Source organism: Haliotis rubra, unplaced genomic scaffold (assembly GCF_003918875.1).
Source record: "Haliotis rubra isolate DU_JTF1 unplaced genomic scaffold, ASM391887v1 Scf28, whole genome shotgun sequence".
In the NCBI taxonomy this organism is placed as follows: Eukaryota; Metazoa; Mollusca; class Gastropoda; order Lepetellida; family Haliotidae; genus Haliotis; species Haliotis rubra.
Genome location: NW_025766891.1, coordinates 2,688,985 through 2,705,479, shown reverse-complemented (window position 1 = coordinate 2,705,479; position 16,495 = coordinate 2,688,985). Strand labels below are relative to the sequence as shown.

The window sequence follows — 16,495 nt, the reverse complement described above, 5'->3', positions numbered from 1 at the left end:
GAAAATCTTAAGTGTACAGTTAGAGTTCTGAATGGAATTTAATGGTATATCAGTAATCTTGTGTTTTGTTTCATATATGCACCACAACATTGCTACTCTTGTATAAACAGGTCAATAAACAATAAAACAATACTTTTTCAGATAAATACGTCTATAAATGATACCAAGACAACACACCATTGCTGTGGTGTGTATCTGCTACGTTTTCGAAAAAGATTCTTACCGTATCATGTATATTTGTATCCGTGTATGCGCCAATACAGCCCTTATCTGGAGCCCTGAGTCTTATTCTAGTGCTTTTGTCTTTCACCAAAGTGGTAAATATCTGAGACCTGCATCACTTGGATTTTGTCCTGCATCCACCAAACATACTGTAATATTACTGGTATACTACCAACTCCGCGGTGTAGTGGTTAGAGCGTCCGCCCCGAGTGCGGAAGGTCGCGGGTTCGATCCCTGACCTCGTCATACCAAAAGATGTTAAAATATGGTACTTGTTGGTCCCTGCCTGGCGCTCGGCATTAATGGGTACAACAAAGACCAGGTGGGCTCGGAGTCAGTATAATGTGTCTGAGTGGGGTATTCATGCTTCACTGCGGCATGGTATCTCAGTGGGCTAGCACTCTAAAACCAGCTTCAGTCTGGGCTAGTACAAGCAGCCGCACATACACATACACACGAATGCACGTCGTCATATGAGCGAAATATTCTCAAGCACGTTAAACCCAATTCCACCACCACTACTGGTATACTGTTAAAAGTGGTGCTGTGTAGTCCTGTGCATAGAGCTCACGTCTCAAATCTATGTTGGACATGGAGAGTGCTTGAATAGGTGACCAAGTTTGGCATCTGACTCCAGAGAGTTTCTGGGACTTCAGTCCTGCCCCACAACAAAGCACGTGTTATACAGGTGGTCTCACCTCAGGCAAGTGAGTTTGTTCAAAATTGCCTCCGTTCACCCAGCAGAAAATGGGTACCGGGTGGGATATGTCATGTGACTATAACCTTCCAGGGCCTAGTGGGAAGCTTGAGTTATCCAGGGTAATAATGATCAGAGTATACTTGTGCACTTTGAGTAGGATATGAAGCCTGGAAAGGAGTGTTGTAAATATTCTACATTATTATAAAAGCGGCTATAATCCCATCTCACTGGATTTCGTTTCTTGGCACCTTTGAAATTTCCAGCAGCTGCAACCAAACCTAAACAGAACAGAAACAAGTGCCAATGTCATTACGACTTCAAACTGTATGACATTTCTGGTGTCCCCCACCGTGATATTGCTGAAATATTGCTAGAAGCAGAGTAAAACCAAACTCAGTCAGTCAGTCAGACTGCATGGAAATTATTGCTATTACCATTGAAATTTAGTTTATTCATATCAGTTACTTACACATGTGTACAAAAGGCTAAACGTTTTGTAAGGTGTTGCTGAATTTAATACATTCACCTTACATGCAAGCTACAAATGTTGGATGTTAACATTGGCAAATTGTGGGAATATGACTTGACTTTGGCCAAGAATGTTCATCTTAAGTCAGTGGCCAATTTAAAAACAAATAAAACATAAAAAATGGAATAAATGAACAAATGACCAGCAAGGAATGACAAGTTACTGATATTTTTAGAAATTCCTAATTGCAAAGAGCTTGATAGAACATTTTATTCCCACAAGACTCTCTCATTTACAGATCAGCATGTGCACTAAAGATTGGGAGAACCATCAAATGAAACAAAATAACATAGGTAGATGAATCAAAATCTAAATTATTTATAGACAACTTTAATTCTCAGGAACTTTAAGAACATTTTAAGAACTTAACCAATGGAGATCCAGGTAAGAATTGGTCTTCACAGTAACCCATGCTTGTAGTAAGAGGCAACTAATGAGATCGATGATCAGGCTAGCTGACTTGGTTGACACATGTCATCTTATCCCAATTGCGTAGATCACTGCTCATGCTGTTGATCACTGGATCATCTGGTCTAGACTTGATTATTACAGACCGCCACCATATAGGTGTAATATTGCTAGTTTGCAGTATTAAACAACAAACCAACCAATTTAAGATCATCTATATCTATCATGGGTAAGATCTTGTTTGAAGATTGTTGAATTATAAAACTGTTGTGTACTGTACATATATTATGTGTGTTTAACTCTGCAACTCTGTCCTTGTGTTGATGGCAAACATTTTCCCTCAATAAGATCTTTTGTGTAGTTATTTCTTGTGTTAATGGCTGATGCCAGCACAAAGATACATACACAATAAGATCGTCTGTATGGCTATTCCGTATGCTGATGGCTGATTTCAGCATTCAGATAACTTACACATTTACGTCTTATGCTCAAGAGGTAGTGGGGTAGCCTAGTGGTTAAAGCGGTCGATCGTCATGCCAAAGACCCCCGTTCGATTCCCCATGTGGGTACAATATGTAGAGCCCATTTCTGGTATTCCCTGCCGTGATATTGGTAGAATATTGATTAACGCTGCATAAAAATAATAAACTCACTCACTCACATATTTTCAAATATTCCTTGTTTTGACCTGATTGCCAGGCGGACTTTGTGCGAGTGTCTCACCCGGATCAGGACTACTCCATGGCTGCAGAGGAGGCCTGTGTTGGACTGTCGGGACTTGTTGAAAAGTAAGACCAGTTGGAAATTAAGTAACTATGGTAACATGCCAGGTAAGAGGGGACCAGTTGGCAGAGGTGCAGCAACTACCTGTGCAGAGTTGTTTCCCTTGCAGATCCTATGATTGAGTTTGGCTGACTGACTGACTGAGTTTGGTTTTACGCCGCTTTTAGAAATATTCCAGCAACATCACGGCAGGGGACACCAGATATGGGCTTCACACGATTGAGTTTGAAACAGGGTTAACCCTGTTTATGTTTGTCAGTTTGTCAGCACCATAGCACCAGCTGAGACCTTTATCACTCCCAATTTAAGTGAGTTAGTGAGTGACTGAGTTTAGTTTTACTATATGGCGGCGGTCTGTAAATGATCAAATCTGGACCAGAGATTAACAGCATGAGCACACTTGTTGGAGTGGCATTTAGAAGTTGGTGTGATGAACAACAAGGAGAGTTCTATGGATATACAACTATGAGAGTTCTATGGATATGTGAATGGCTTCTAGTAGCTTGTGAAGAAGAAAGACTCCAAATCCGCCATCTCTGACCACACCCAAGCTCACCCAGACAACAGCATCCTATGGAACAGCATCAATGTACTCACCAGTAATCACACCCACTAGAAGATCAGAAAGCTACTAGAAGCCATTCACATCAAGAGACTCCAACCGGCCAAGGAGACCAAGGATATTACATCCCCACTGCCTACAACCAACCCATCACCAAGCAATCTTAATTCCATTATATTCCTGTCTCCTATATCACTGGCTTCCTCCAGTCTCAGTAAACTTAGACTCAGTATTATTCGTTACACTGCTATACTGAGTTTAACAAAACTTTGTGGAAGGTCGCGTCAGATAACCTTTTCAATTGACCAATCAGAACACAGCTTACCAAATCGTGAATGTTGACATTCGCACATACCTTTTGAACTTTTACCTCCAAAACGTTTGTACCGAACGATTCTGAATGCTATTTTCCGTACGATCGGTTCCTAGTGAGGCACGCGACAGCAGTGAGTAAACAGTCGCTGAAAATAGCGTTTTGTCAGTATTCAAGCATGTCAGCTTGCTGAAATATTAGCTAATAATAGCCATGTCACCAGAAACCCCAAAGCGTGTATACTGCACGGCAAATATCTGTGTTTTATGCAATTTTCGTTTGTTGGCTGATCAGTGTTGGCAAACAGGCAAGAGAAAATCCATTTCGTAAGTCCCTCCGAACCCCTAAAATAGTAGCTGTTGTCTGATTGGTTCAATCCGTTCGGCCGTCTCGCATTTGATTGGACTGTCATAGGTCTCTCAAAGGTTACCTGACGTGACCTTCCACATGGTTTTGTTAGACCCAGTATAGCAGTGTAACGAGTCTATGTTTACTTAGACTGTGGCTTCCTCCCAGTAATCCCCCATAGCTTACTCTGTTTGTGTAACAATTACCTTCTTGTGTAAACATCCTCCAACCTTGTACATCAACCTCATTAATTGTGAAAACATCATTCACTTACTGTTCAACTTTACTATGTATATATATACCTTGCCTCTAGTATTGTACATCAGTTGCTTGATAACAGTGTTAGTATCTACACCGAAACATCGCTCATGTTATATTAAAGAAGTTGTATATCCATAGAACTCTCCTCGTTGTTCATATTCAGGATCAATCTATGCTATTAGGATACCATGACATGTGTCAAGCAAGTCAGCGAGCCCAACCACCCGATCCTGTTAGTCGCCTCTTACGACACGCTTGGGTTACTGAAGATCAATTGCAACCTAGATCTTCACTGGTCCTTCCTGAATTAAGATAACCACAGCATAATAACTGGAATATTTTACAGATGGTGTTGAACCAAACAAGATCATTCACTCACTGACCCATGAAACCTAGGTTAGAATTGGTTTTCAGCAACCCTTGGATGTCGTAAGAGGCGACTATGGCCCGCTGACTTGGTTGACACATGTCAATGTATCCTAATTTTGTACATTGATGCTCATAAGGTTGATCACTGGATTGTCTCTTCCAGACTTGATTATTTACAGACTTGGTTGACACATGTCATTGTATCCTAATTTTGTACATTGATGCTCATGATGTTGATCACTGGATTGTCTCGTCCAGACTTGATTATTTACAGACTGCTGTCATATAGCTGGAAAATTGGAAAATTGTTGAGTGCTGCGTTATTCATTCACTTCAGGGGCACAATGTGTGAAGCCCATTTCTGGTGTCCCCCGTCGTGATATTGCTGGAATATTGCTAAAAGCGGCGTAAAAACTAAACTCACTCACTCACTCATTCACTTCAGGGAATAACATGTCACTAAGTTAAGAATATTGCGTAAAGCGGTGAATGCCGCTGGGATATTGCTGGAATCTTGCTGAGAGGGGTGTTTATGGTTGTATTTGCGTCGTCTATGTTGCAGAGTTAGAGCGTCCGCCCGGAGAGCGGAAGGTCACGGGTCCGATCCCCGACTGCGTCATACCAAAAGACGTTAAATATGGTACTTGTTGGTCCCTGCCTGGCGCTCGGCATTAATGGGTACAACAAGGACTGGTCGGCTCGGAGTCAATATAATGTGTCTGAGTGGGGTATTCATGCTTCACTGTGGCATGGTATCTCAGTGGGCTAGCACTATAAAACCAGCTTCAGTCTGGGCTAGTACAAGCAGCCTCACATACACATACACACGCATGCACGTCATCATATGAGCGAAATATTCTCAAGCACGACGTTAAATCCAATTTCACCTGACCTCTATGTTGCAGACTCAACACTGATACTAGCCTCCACCAGGCCCTGAAGTCTGTGATAGACAATGGAGACTCCGTCCCCACTGACGATGTGGACAACAGGGTGGCCCAGCTCTTCATGTTTGACTTTGAGCAAAGCGGGATTCACTTACCAGCTGACAAGGTAGTGTTGTGTTGAATTATAGGTAAAAGACTATTCAGTGTATGAAATAAGCCCCAAACCCAGACATCAGGGCTGGTAACTTCAAAATGTTACCAGCCCAAAATGGGTTTAACCATGTATGGAACATGTTATCTAATTGTTTTACCAGACTATCAGGCTGGCTAGCAGTAAATTTAGACCATCCGTCAGAAATCTAGCCCGTCTCAACGATACATCTAGCTTATTGGCAGTCATGGAAAATTTAATTCAAGCTATGCCAACTTCACTTTGCCCTATACCCTTATTTTATGATAATTATAAGTTTTATTATATGACTACTATATTTCCTTTCATCTGATTGGTTGAACTGTCACTTGCACACGACTTTACACAATGTTATGTTAACCTCAGACATGGCTAAACATAGTACACCCATAATGTAACATCCCGCGTAGGCATCGCTACGTTACTGTAACATTGCTGATTCAGAGTTGCTTCCCTCTTTCCGAACAGTGGCAGACCAGAAGGTTGATAGATGTAATCTTAAATCAATCTTAACATCATAGCCATCTCAGTTTTGTTTCAAATACTGCAACATTTATGGACTTCAGTTTCAGTTTGGCAAACACTATCTGTCCAAGGTCAATAAATCATGCGATGATCTGAAAATAAAGGGTGGTGGGGTAGCCTAGTGGTTAAAGAGTTTGCTTGTCACGCGGAAGATCCGGGTTTGATTCCCCACTTGGGTACTATGTGTGGAGCCCATTTCTGCTGTCCCCCATTGTGATATTGCTGGAATATTGCTAAACGCGGCATAAAACTAAACTCACTCACTCACTCACTCTGAAAATAAAATCAATAATTGTATAACAATAGTAGTTAACTATTGCCCTGTTTACAAAGAGACAATGTTTTGGTTCGTACAAGCAGTAATTAATGACTATGACTGGAAACTGTCACTAGATCATGGAGCAGTTCTCATGCTATCAGGGGGCGGTTGGGTAGCCTAGTGGTTAAAGTGTTCTCTTGTCACGCTGAAGACCCAGGTTCGATTCCCCACATGGGTACAATGTGTGAAGCCTATTTCTGGTATCCCCCGCCATGATATTGCTTGAATATTGCCAAAAATCGGTGTAAAACCATACTCACTCACTCATGCTATCAACCACTGTTTTGCTTAGCCCATTCTGCTTGTAGCATTTGAAATTTTGCTGGAATATTGCTGACTATAGGTTCAGCAACATTGACTCACTCCGTAACTGTTTCAGAGAGAGCAGTTTGTGAAGCTGAACGAAAACATCCTGATGCTAGGGAGCTATTTTGTTCAGCGAACACATCGTCCATCCTCCGTACCTAAAGATAAACTGCCACAGAATCTTAGATATTGGTGAGTAATACAGCTGGCATCTAGTATCCTTGTGGTTGACAGAAACCTATGCCCCTGGGTTCGAATCCCAGATTTACTCCTTATCCCAGTTTAGTCTTTCTTTCTTTGTTGTTTTACGTCTCACTCAGATATATTTCCGCTGTATCATGCTGAAAATAATCGAGTCTGGACCAGACAATCCAGTGTTCAACAACATGAGCATCGATTTACACAACTGGGATACGATGACGTGTCAACCAAGTCAGCGAGTCTGACCACCTGATCCCGTTAATCGCCTCTTATGACAAGCATGGGTTACTGAAGATCAATTCTAACCCGGATCTTCATGGCTTCTGAATGTTGGATGTCACCGTACAAGTGATCTCCTCAGAACCGCATGTGTCATTTAGGGACGTCTTCATATTAGAATATCAATTTATCAGTCTGTTTCTATTACAGATACTGAACACAGGCAGTATTATAACCACTTGTGTATGTTACAGTTTCAACGTTGATGGCGACAACATCTCTGTCACGGGCCTGTGCTCTGACCACTACAGCGACGTGGTGAGTGAACCATAATCGTCTCCTTTTATTAGTCTCAAAATTCCTTCAGCTGTGTCCAAAATCATAAATGGTCCTTGTCATGACTTTACTTTCAGAAAGGAAAGTGTTCTGTAGTACCCTGACACGAATAGTACAACAGAAAATGACAAAGCTTCTTGGTCCCCTAGATCTTGTAACAATGACAGGGGCTTTTGGGTAGCCTAGTGGTTAAAGTGTTCGCTTGTCACGCTGAAGGTTCGGGTTCGATTCTCCACATTAGCACAGTGAGTGAAGCCCTTTATTTTTCCTTATCCTGACTCATGCTCTTTTGGTTGTCTTCTTCTTCTTGCGAACATAGTGGAACACTTGTATCTCCTTATTTGAAGCTCCCTTCAAAATAAAATCACTAATTGGTACTCACCACGAGTTGCTCCCCTTTGTCTCCCCTGGCGGGAAAAGGTGTCGCCACCCTCTGGCCATGTGCTCCACTCTCTCCTTCTTCGCCCAGTGAGCAGGATGTGAGAGCGCCTTGTGTCTCCTTACACACATATCCTTTGATAATCTCTTAGTTTTTACCTCTCATAGGTTACTATAGAGGTATAGCTAGTATCCTTTACTATTTGTATTGATTAATTATCGTGATTTCTACTGTTTATTCACGTGTATTCGCGTGATTGTTCAGCTAGCTTTACGCTCATGAAAATCTGTAACGCATTTGTAGATTACGCTTTTTCTGCCTCCGATCCACATGTAATATGCCCTAGTTGTTCTACTGCTGCGCTTAATTCACGTTGCAGTTACTGCATTAATTTATCTCATTCTGCATTTAATAAATATCATCTTTGCGTCTTAAGACGTGCTGCAGATAGATCACGCAAACAAGGGCAAAACATGGCAGAGAGTCCAGATATTCCTTCCAGTCAGCTGCTAGCGATCGACCCTCTCCCGTCTGGTGTTCTGCTAGAGACCCCTGGCGGCAGAGGAACGTGGGACGCAGTCCGTTACCTCGAAGAAACGACCGGCCTCCCCAGACATCCCGTCATTGCAGACTAAGTCTAAGAGGGCCTCATCGCCGCCTCAACGCAGATTGAGGCGACACCCAGGGCAGCGCAGACTTCCAAAGGGAAATCTCCACGAAGACAGCAAGAACTTTTCAGCCGAGATCGCTCCAGCAGCAGAGTTGGGCCTCTACGATGATCAGCCGATAATCATCCCGATTTACGGCAGAAGAAGCCGACGTCAGTGTCAGCGACTGTGACTTCTGCAGAGATCTCCATGCAGCCTGATGCCTCTACACCGACGTCAGACGTCATTGATGTGAACCCCATCGCAGAAAAGACGCGCGGCGACTTCGTCTAGATCATCCCAGAAGACATGATCGGCAGATTATGAACATCATGGAGGACCACTACAAACCGCGCAGCAGGGTCCGAGAGGTTTTTCAGCGAAGGCTCCAATGACAGCACCCCAGAGGCACCCCGTCAACGTAGCAGCCAAGACGATGTCACCTTCGCCGGAAGGAAGTCCGCACCACCTTGGACGAAGGACCTAGATGTACAGCCGGCGAAGGCCTTCGCGGGCGGAGAGATCATCACCATCTTCCGATTTCATCTCTAGATATGGACTCAGACCATCAGACATCACGGAAGCCTTCGCGAAGGTCATCATATCATCGATCCACGGACCGACGCAAATGAAGCTTCGCGAAGGCATTCGCGAGAAGGACATATGATTCAGATCTTCATCGTCTAACAGAAGAACATCGAGGGACTGCCGAAGAGCTTGCCGAAGCTATCAACATTCACCCACAAGTCTCCGAGAAGATCATCCCATAGACGATCTCCACTCCGTGCTCATCACCAGGTTCGATCACCCATCAGATCTCCACATAGAGCCGCACAAGTCAACTAGATCGCCACAAACCTCATCAGATATACAGACAGCTACACGCCAGTCCCAAGAGCATCTACAATTTATTAATGATGATGGTTTTGAGGATGATGGAGGAATCATATTTTCTGATGCAGATAATACGGTATTGGATGGTCAATAACCTAGATCTCACATCACCATCTAAAAGTGGCAATACAGCTCAGGCGTATTTGATGAAGGAAGATGATCCAGATGCAATCACTCTACCGATCGAACCGATTGCGGCGGCAGTGCCACAGAATCCTAGATGCAGCTTTCCAGAAAGCTACGAAAGTTCAGATACCACATCTGCCCAACTTTCAAGCCAAGAAGTTCTCACGCATAACATGGACTCCTTCTACAAGGCCCAGGACATCGATGAGAACTATAAGATCATCAGCGATGTAAAGAACAAGATTTACAAGATGGATGATCGCAAGTTGGCTCATATAGAAACCATGACGAGACGTATGTTCTTTGGGTTAAATAGATCTAGGGCGATCAATGAGACTCTTATTACTAGATTCGGGATTCACGACGGAAGATGATAGAATGATTTATTCTGCCTTACTTATGCAAAAAGAAAGATCAGCAGTTTTTAACGGATCATCTTACATCTGTTTCAGCAGCACTGACCTTAGCTTCGTCGTCAAGGCCTCCTCGCCTCCTGTAATTGGGGAGAACTTTACAGCCCACTTTATACAGCCCGTGGTCGACAACATCCATCTTTGACGGAGAAATCGACAAGGTCGCCAAGGAAGTCTCTAAGGATTCCAGGGAAGTCCTTATGATTAGATCGATGGACACACTAGCCAGCGTCATTAGGTCAGACTTCACAAAGATACTCAGGCAGATCTAAGTTCACGGGCCTACAAAGAGCAAGAGACAGGAAGATAGCCAGCTCTAGAGGTAAAGATTCTTTTCGTCGCCCATATGGCAACTATAGAGGAGGATCAGGAAGAGGCAGGACACCCAGAGGTTCCCGCATTATAGACGCTGAAACACAGGTTCGGGCGACTGGAGTCTTCCACCCCAGCCGTTCCAGTACAACCAGCTCAAGTGGTGGGCGCCTCCAACTACACTGGGAAAACTGGGGAATACACCGCAAGACCCTTACGTCTCCAACATTATTCAACACGGTTTCGTATCCCTCTACAGGCCAAGCCTCCGCTGACAATCAAACCCCCCAAGTTCGATTTACAAGCGCAACAACTACCAAAGATAAAGAGGCTGTTTCATCACTCCTATCCAAACAGGCCATAGAAGTAATAGATCAAGCAAACGTCGAACCAGGTTTCTACTCCCCAGTTTTCCTAGTTCCCAAGAAAACTCCACGGAGAAATACAGACTCATCTACAACATGAGCTTTTCAACAAGAACTATCTCGCAAACCACCGAAGTTTAGCATGATACATTTACCTCAGTTAAGCCAGATGATTCGTCCTATGGACTACATGGGCAGCATAGATCTACAGGATGCCTACTTGCACATCCCCATTCATCCCGATTCCAGGAAATACCTACGATTTACTCTAGAAGGGCTACATTACCAGTGGAAAGTACTCCCATTCGAATATCATCAGCCCCTGGCTATTCTGCGAGGATAGCAAACCGATTATCAAATTTCTACATCGTCAAGGGCTCGCGAGTGCGTTTTACCTCGACGACCGGGATACAAGTAGATCAAGATCCACTGCGTCTCAAACTACAGTTAAATTACATCATAAAGCTACTAACACAACTAGGTTGGTTAGTAAACTTACATAAGTCGGACCTAGTACCATCGCCAAGACCTACAGTTCCTAGGTATTGATTCATCACAAATCGCAACCGTATTATGGTACCAGAAGACCGTTGGCTCAAGATACAACAGACCATTCCACCAGCTCTATACTCTCTCCGTTACCACTCGCGACAATGGCAGAGCCTACTAGGTCTTCTCACATCAGCCCAAGACATGACTGTCACAGGCAGATTACAGTTACGTCCCCTACAGGTCTCATCAGCACATCTCAGCGATGTACAACCATTCAGTCTACCGAAACATCTCAGACCACATCTACTATGGTGGACCAAGAAATCGAATGTCTCGCGAAGGGATTTTGTTTAGCAGAGCAGGAATACAAAACCCATCTATATGTAGACGCGTCACTCCAAGGTTGGGGAGCTCATCTCACCAACCACACGATATCAGGGTTATGGAATCAGCAAGAATGCAAACTCCATATAAACAGTCTAGAAATGAAAGCTGTAATCAACGCCATTCTACATTGGAGCACATTTCTACAAAATAAGCCTAATGATCCATACAGACAATTCGACAGTGGCGTTCTACATAAACAAGCAAGGCTCAAGCGAGATCGATGAACCTTTTGAACCTAAGCTTTCAACTGTTCGATTTAATACAAGATCTAAATCTACATGTCAGAGCAGTGCACATTCCCGGAGCCAGAAATATACTAGCAGGCGCTCTCTCGGCCTCATCTACCATCACCGACAGAGTGGATGATCAACAGGGAAATTTTGCACAGATAATCAAGCAATTAGGGCGCCGCTAATAGACCTATTAAGCACGCGATTCAACAATCAGCTACCGACATTCGTGTCACCAGTCCCAGACCCCAAGCTTGGGCAACGGACGCTCTAAGTCTATCATGGAAGGCCTCAATGCGCATGGCGTTTTCGCCGCCAGCAATAATACCCCAAGTATTACAGAAAATCAGACAAACACAGAGCCTACAACTCACTTTGGTGGCGCGCCCTACTGGCGGCCAGAGCGTGGTTTCCCATACTAATTCAAGAAATGGGTCAACCAACACTGGAGCTACCCAAGCGGCCAAACCTGTTAATTCATCCTCACACCAAACAAGTGCGCGGAAACCCAGCAATGTTCCAACTACACGTATGGACTGTATACAAATGTGTTTAAACAAGAAGGATATTCTGCCAGGGCGGCAAAAGCAGTCCGCGCTTGCCTTCGTTACTCAGCTTCGTGGCTTATGCGGCGACAAGTGGCACAGTTTGAAAATTATGCAACAAAGAAAGGGTTTACAGCAGAGAGGCTTCACAACCTCAAGTGGCAGACTATTTGTGTTACCTACGCCAAAACAAACATTTAAAAAGGTTCAAGCGATATCAACATATCTTGCCGGCGCTTAGCTCTGTAATCACCATGAGAGCGGGTGTCAAGTTGACAAGATCTCCAGAGTTACTGGCCTTACTACGAGCTTTCGATTGGAGGACCAAAAGCGGAAGTTCCAGCCCCAGCTTGGGATCTGAATGTAGTGTTACAACACCTCACGAGTGAGGTCTATGAACCTTTGGAATCGACAAACTTTGAATTTCTCTCACAGAAAACATTGTTTCTGCTATCGCTAGCCACAGCAGCAAGAATGTCTGAAATTCAGCTCTGGATTCGAGAGGATACAGTTTGATGACAATCATAACCTTAAGCACCTTTTCGGATTAAGATGGGATTTCATTGCAAAAATCAACTGCCAGGTCAACCAGACAGATTATTCCACATCCGGCTATCCTCTATTCTCGGATCACAAGATACACAAGACCTATCACTGTGTCCGGTAAGGCTAAAAGTTTATTCTGACGATCAAAACAAGGAGAAGATTTCTCAAGCGTTTATTCATCCCCTTAAGCCTCACGAATCAAACAGAAGTGTCACGGACTACAATATCTATTTGGATAAGGACTGTCATTCTCCGTGCCTACAAGGCAGCAGGCTTGGACCCACCAACAGCATCAAATCCACATGAGATCAGGGCACTGGCCTCTACCCTCGCCCTACACGGTAACTGTTCCTTGAACCGCGATTATGGAAGGATGCTATTGGAAATCTAACATGGTATTTGCTAATCACTACCTAAGAGACATCACTACAGAAGATGTCTCTGGCATTCACCATTTCGGACCACTGGTCCTCGCTCAGCAACTGACAGTCCCTCGTAGGCGTTAAAATATTATCCTCACAAGATTAATATGTACTTTATACATACTCATCTAGCTTATAACTCTACGGAGTTTTAGGGCTATGTATATATGTTCAGCTTAAGTATTCAACCTTAAGCATATACTTGGATATAGTCATTTCAGTGCCTCTATCAGAGTCACCTATATATATATATATATATAATTTATATGTATTGTTCAATATATTCATAATGTAATTCCCCTTTAATGGCTTTATATAACCTATGGTTTTCTTTATACAGGAAACATCCTAAATCTAAGCCTTCATGAAGTTCCGTGGGGATATTACAGTATATCTATACAAAATCACTAATTATAAATCCAAAGTATTCTGTTACCCACCTCCGTTCCGTAGGATGCTACAAGCAAAGAGCATGAGTCAGGATAAGGAAAATATGTAATTTTTAGAGTAAAATTGATATTTTATACTTATCCTGACTCATGAGGTTGTAACTTCCCTCCCATCCTCCCACATAACACTTTGGATTTCCCTGTAAATTCAAGTGTTGGGCTCGCTAAATCAGGAGAGAGTGGAGCACATGGCCAGAGGGTGGCGACACCTTTTCCCGCCAGGGGAGACAAAGGGGAGCAACTCGTGGTGAGTACCAATTAGTGATTTTATTTTGAAGGGAGCTTCAAATAAGGAGATACAAGTGTTCCACTATGTTCGCAAGAAGAAGAAGACAAGCAAAAGAGCATGAGTCAGGATAAGTATAAAATATCAATTTTACTCTAAAAATTACATACTCGTGTCACAGAAATTCAAAGACAAAATCAGTTATTTTTCAGAAGTAGTTTGACAGGGGCACTTATTTTAAAGTCACAGATAAATCTCTGTCTGATGTCCATATGCGCAACACATATTATGTCGAAAAGTGCACTTTAAATCTCCAAATCATCATCATCATCATCATCTGTCTGGTGTGCATTTGTATCATTGTGTTCCAGGTGCGTGAGACTGCATATAAAACATTTCTGTATCCCGACCACCACCAGTTAGAGATCCTAGATGCGTTGTTACATGCACGACACCAGTTGGCTCAACTTGTTGGTTTCCCAACCTACGCTCACAGAGCCACGAGGGGCACAATACTAGAAAACCCAGGTCTGAAGAATCTTAGAATCTTGATATTGGAATTTACAGCTGTTGTGGTAGATTTCTGTCTGTGGGGATTTTATCTCGGTTTGTTCATAGGCTAGTATTTGGCCCAGTTCTGGACAAATGTCTGTGCAGACTCTTAAGTTCGATTTTTCTACTCCACAGACGGTTAGTTGTACAGTGAATGATAAGTTAAGATAAGGATACTGTTTGGGCAAGTGGAAATATCAACTTTAACTATGAAATATTTACATTGAATTTATGTGATATGATTTACATTAAATGACTGATGCCCGGGCATATAATGTGGTGGGATATAGTCTGTCTAATGTCTGTCTATCAGTAATCATTTCAGTTCAATATATTTAACACAAATTGGTACAAATGATTTTAAAGAGCTTGAATTTGTGCTGTTTTCTGTTTATGGATTTTGATTAAATTTAACAGTTAATGTTACTGTTCTTTTCACTGAAGTTACAACTTTGCAGAGGTGACTGGTGTTACACTGACTGCAGGGTCATTGCTGGAATATTGCTGGAATAAAACTGTGCTGACGTACAGTTAGAATCCACTAAACTGGGCCTAGTGGTTATGGCCATGAATAACAGAATATTATTGTTTTTCTTAGCAACTCAAGCTTGACATAGGAGGATACTAAAAATATCACATAGTCAGAGTTCGTGACATACTTGATGATGTCATTGCATATCTATACGTTGATCGATGCAAATGATGTCAGTCACATGATCATATGGACCAGATAATTTACAGATCTGTCATGTGGCTGAAATATTCGCTGAAATATTCGCTGAATGTGGCGTTAAACAGCAAACGCACACAAGTCAGGCTTTGTGATAGGGCTTATTTTTTGCAGGCTAGAGTGCATCTTCTTGAGACAAGAGATGTAACTGACAATAAAAGTTGAGTTTCCTCCCTTTGTTCAGGTATTTACAGGACGCGAATTCCTGCGTCTTATACTCATAAAAATTGACGATGGACGCAACCAAAATTATTAGAGCATCCACAGGGACTCTGAAAAAGTCCAAATACTTTTTTATAAAAATTCCAATCAAGTACCAATAAGTTACCACTGAGTTTGCTTCTAGCTGGTTATAGTATTATTTGCAATTTAATTACTGTAACAATGTGATGATCATGATACACAATACAATAACAGTATTAATGATAAACTTTAAGTGCTCGGACCCCATTTTCTTGTCCAGAACCCCTGAAAATTAAGAGTATGAGTCCCAGGGACCCTCAAATACAGGACTCCATGTAAATCCCTGTTTGTTAAATTGTGGCTCGGTTGAAGAACCAATATTTGGCTGCACTGCATTACATGCCACAAGCAGTTTTGATTGGACTCGTTAGGCAAGCAAAATTACAACTCAGAAACTCCAGCCTAATGTGGAAAAGGGGAAAACTGGATTTTTACACTGAGTTACCTCCCTTGCTTAGGAAGACGGCTGATGGCCCTTGATAAGGCCTCCATTGTGGGAAGTGTTGGACCCTGTTTTCTGTCTCTGGTCTAGAATAGTTACTGTCTGAACAGTCAGAACATTGATGACTACAGTATGTAACATTATTGTTGCTTCATCACTAAATGTGAATATACCTTTCTTTGTAGTAGCAGTTTCAATTGTGAAAGAACATTTGTGTGGTTATGTCCATCTGTGAGCTGGAATATTTAAAGGCCTGAAAGCACTCAGTCAGTCTTCGTCGTGGCTGTGAAAGCTGTGGTTATGTGCATATGACATTTGGTTTGTTTGATGTTTATTCATGTGAGGGTCTCCACTTGGGCTGGATGGCAGTGACAGAGGGCTTTATTCAGTGTCAAATTTCATAACATGGAGAATTCCCACTTTTAGGCTCAGATTGAAAATGGCTGTGAAATAGCTTTGTTTTTCTTCAAGTGCAAGTCTTATGAACTTAGACAAGGAGTAGATGTCTCAACGGGACCTGTTTGTTTATTGTTTGTAATATTATGTTTCTTGATGTTCACAGAATCTGTGACAAAGTTCTTACAGAGCTTGTCCGACAAATTGAAAGACAGGTGAGA

The 16,495-nt window shown here is 42.6% G+C and overlaps 1 protein-coding gene across 1 annotated transcript in view; it reads left to right on the top strand.

Annotated features, from left to right (window-relative positions):
• Nucleotides 1–16,495, top strand: part of LOC124281138 (mitochondrial intermediate peptidase-like) — a 56,052-nt gene that overhangs the window by 11,118 nt on the left and 28,439 nt on the right. The window contains exons 4-9 of the mRNA XM_046717166.1: nucleotides 2,559–2,647; nucleotides 5,401–5,548; nucleotides 6,796–6,914; nucleotides 7,397–7,460; nucleotides 14,283–14,439; nucleotides 16,441–16,489. Coding sequence (XP_046573122.1) covers nucleotides 2,559–2,647; nucleotides 5,401–5,548; nucleotides 6,796–6,914; nucleotides 7,397–7,460; nucleotides 14,283–14,439; nucleotides 16,441–16,489 — 626 coding nt within the window. The remainder of the gene's footprint in view (nucleotides 1–2,558; nucleotides 2,648–5,400; nucleotides 5,549–6,795; nucleotides 6,915–7,396; nucleotides 7,461–14,282; nucleotides 14,440–16,440; nucleotides 16,490–16,495) is intronic.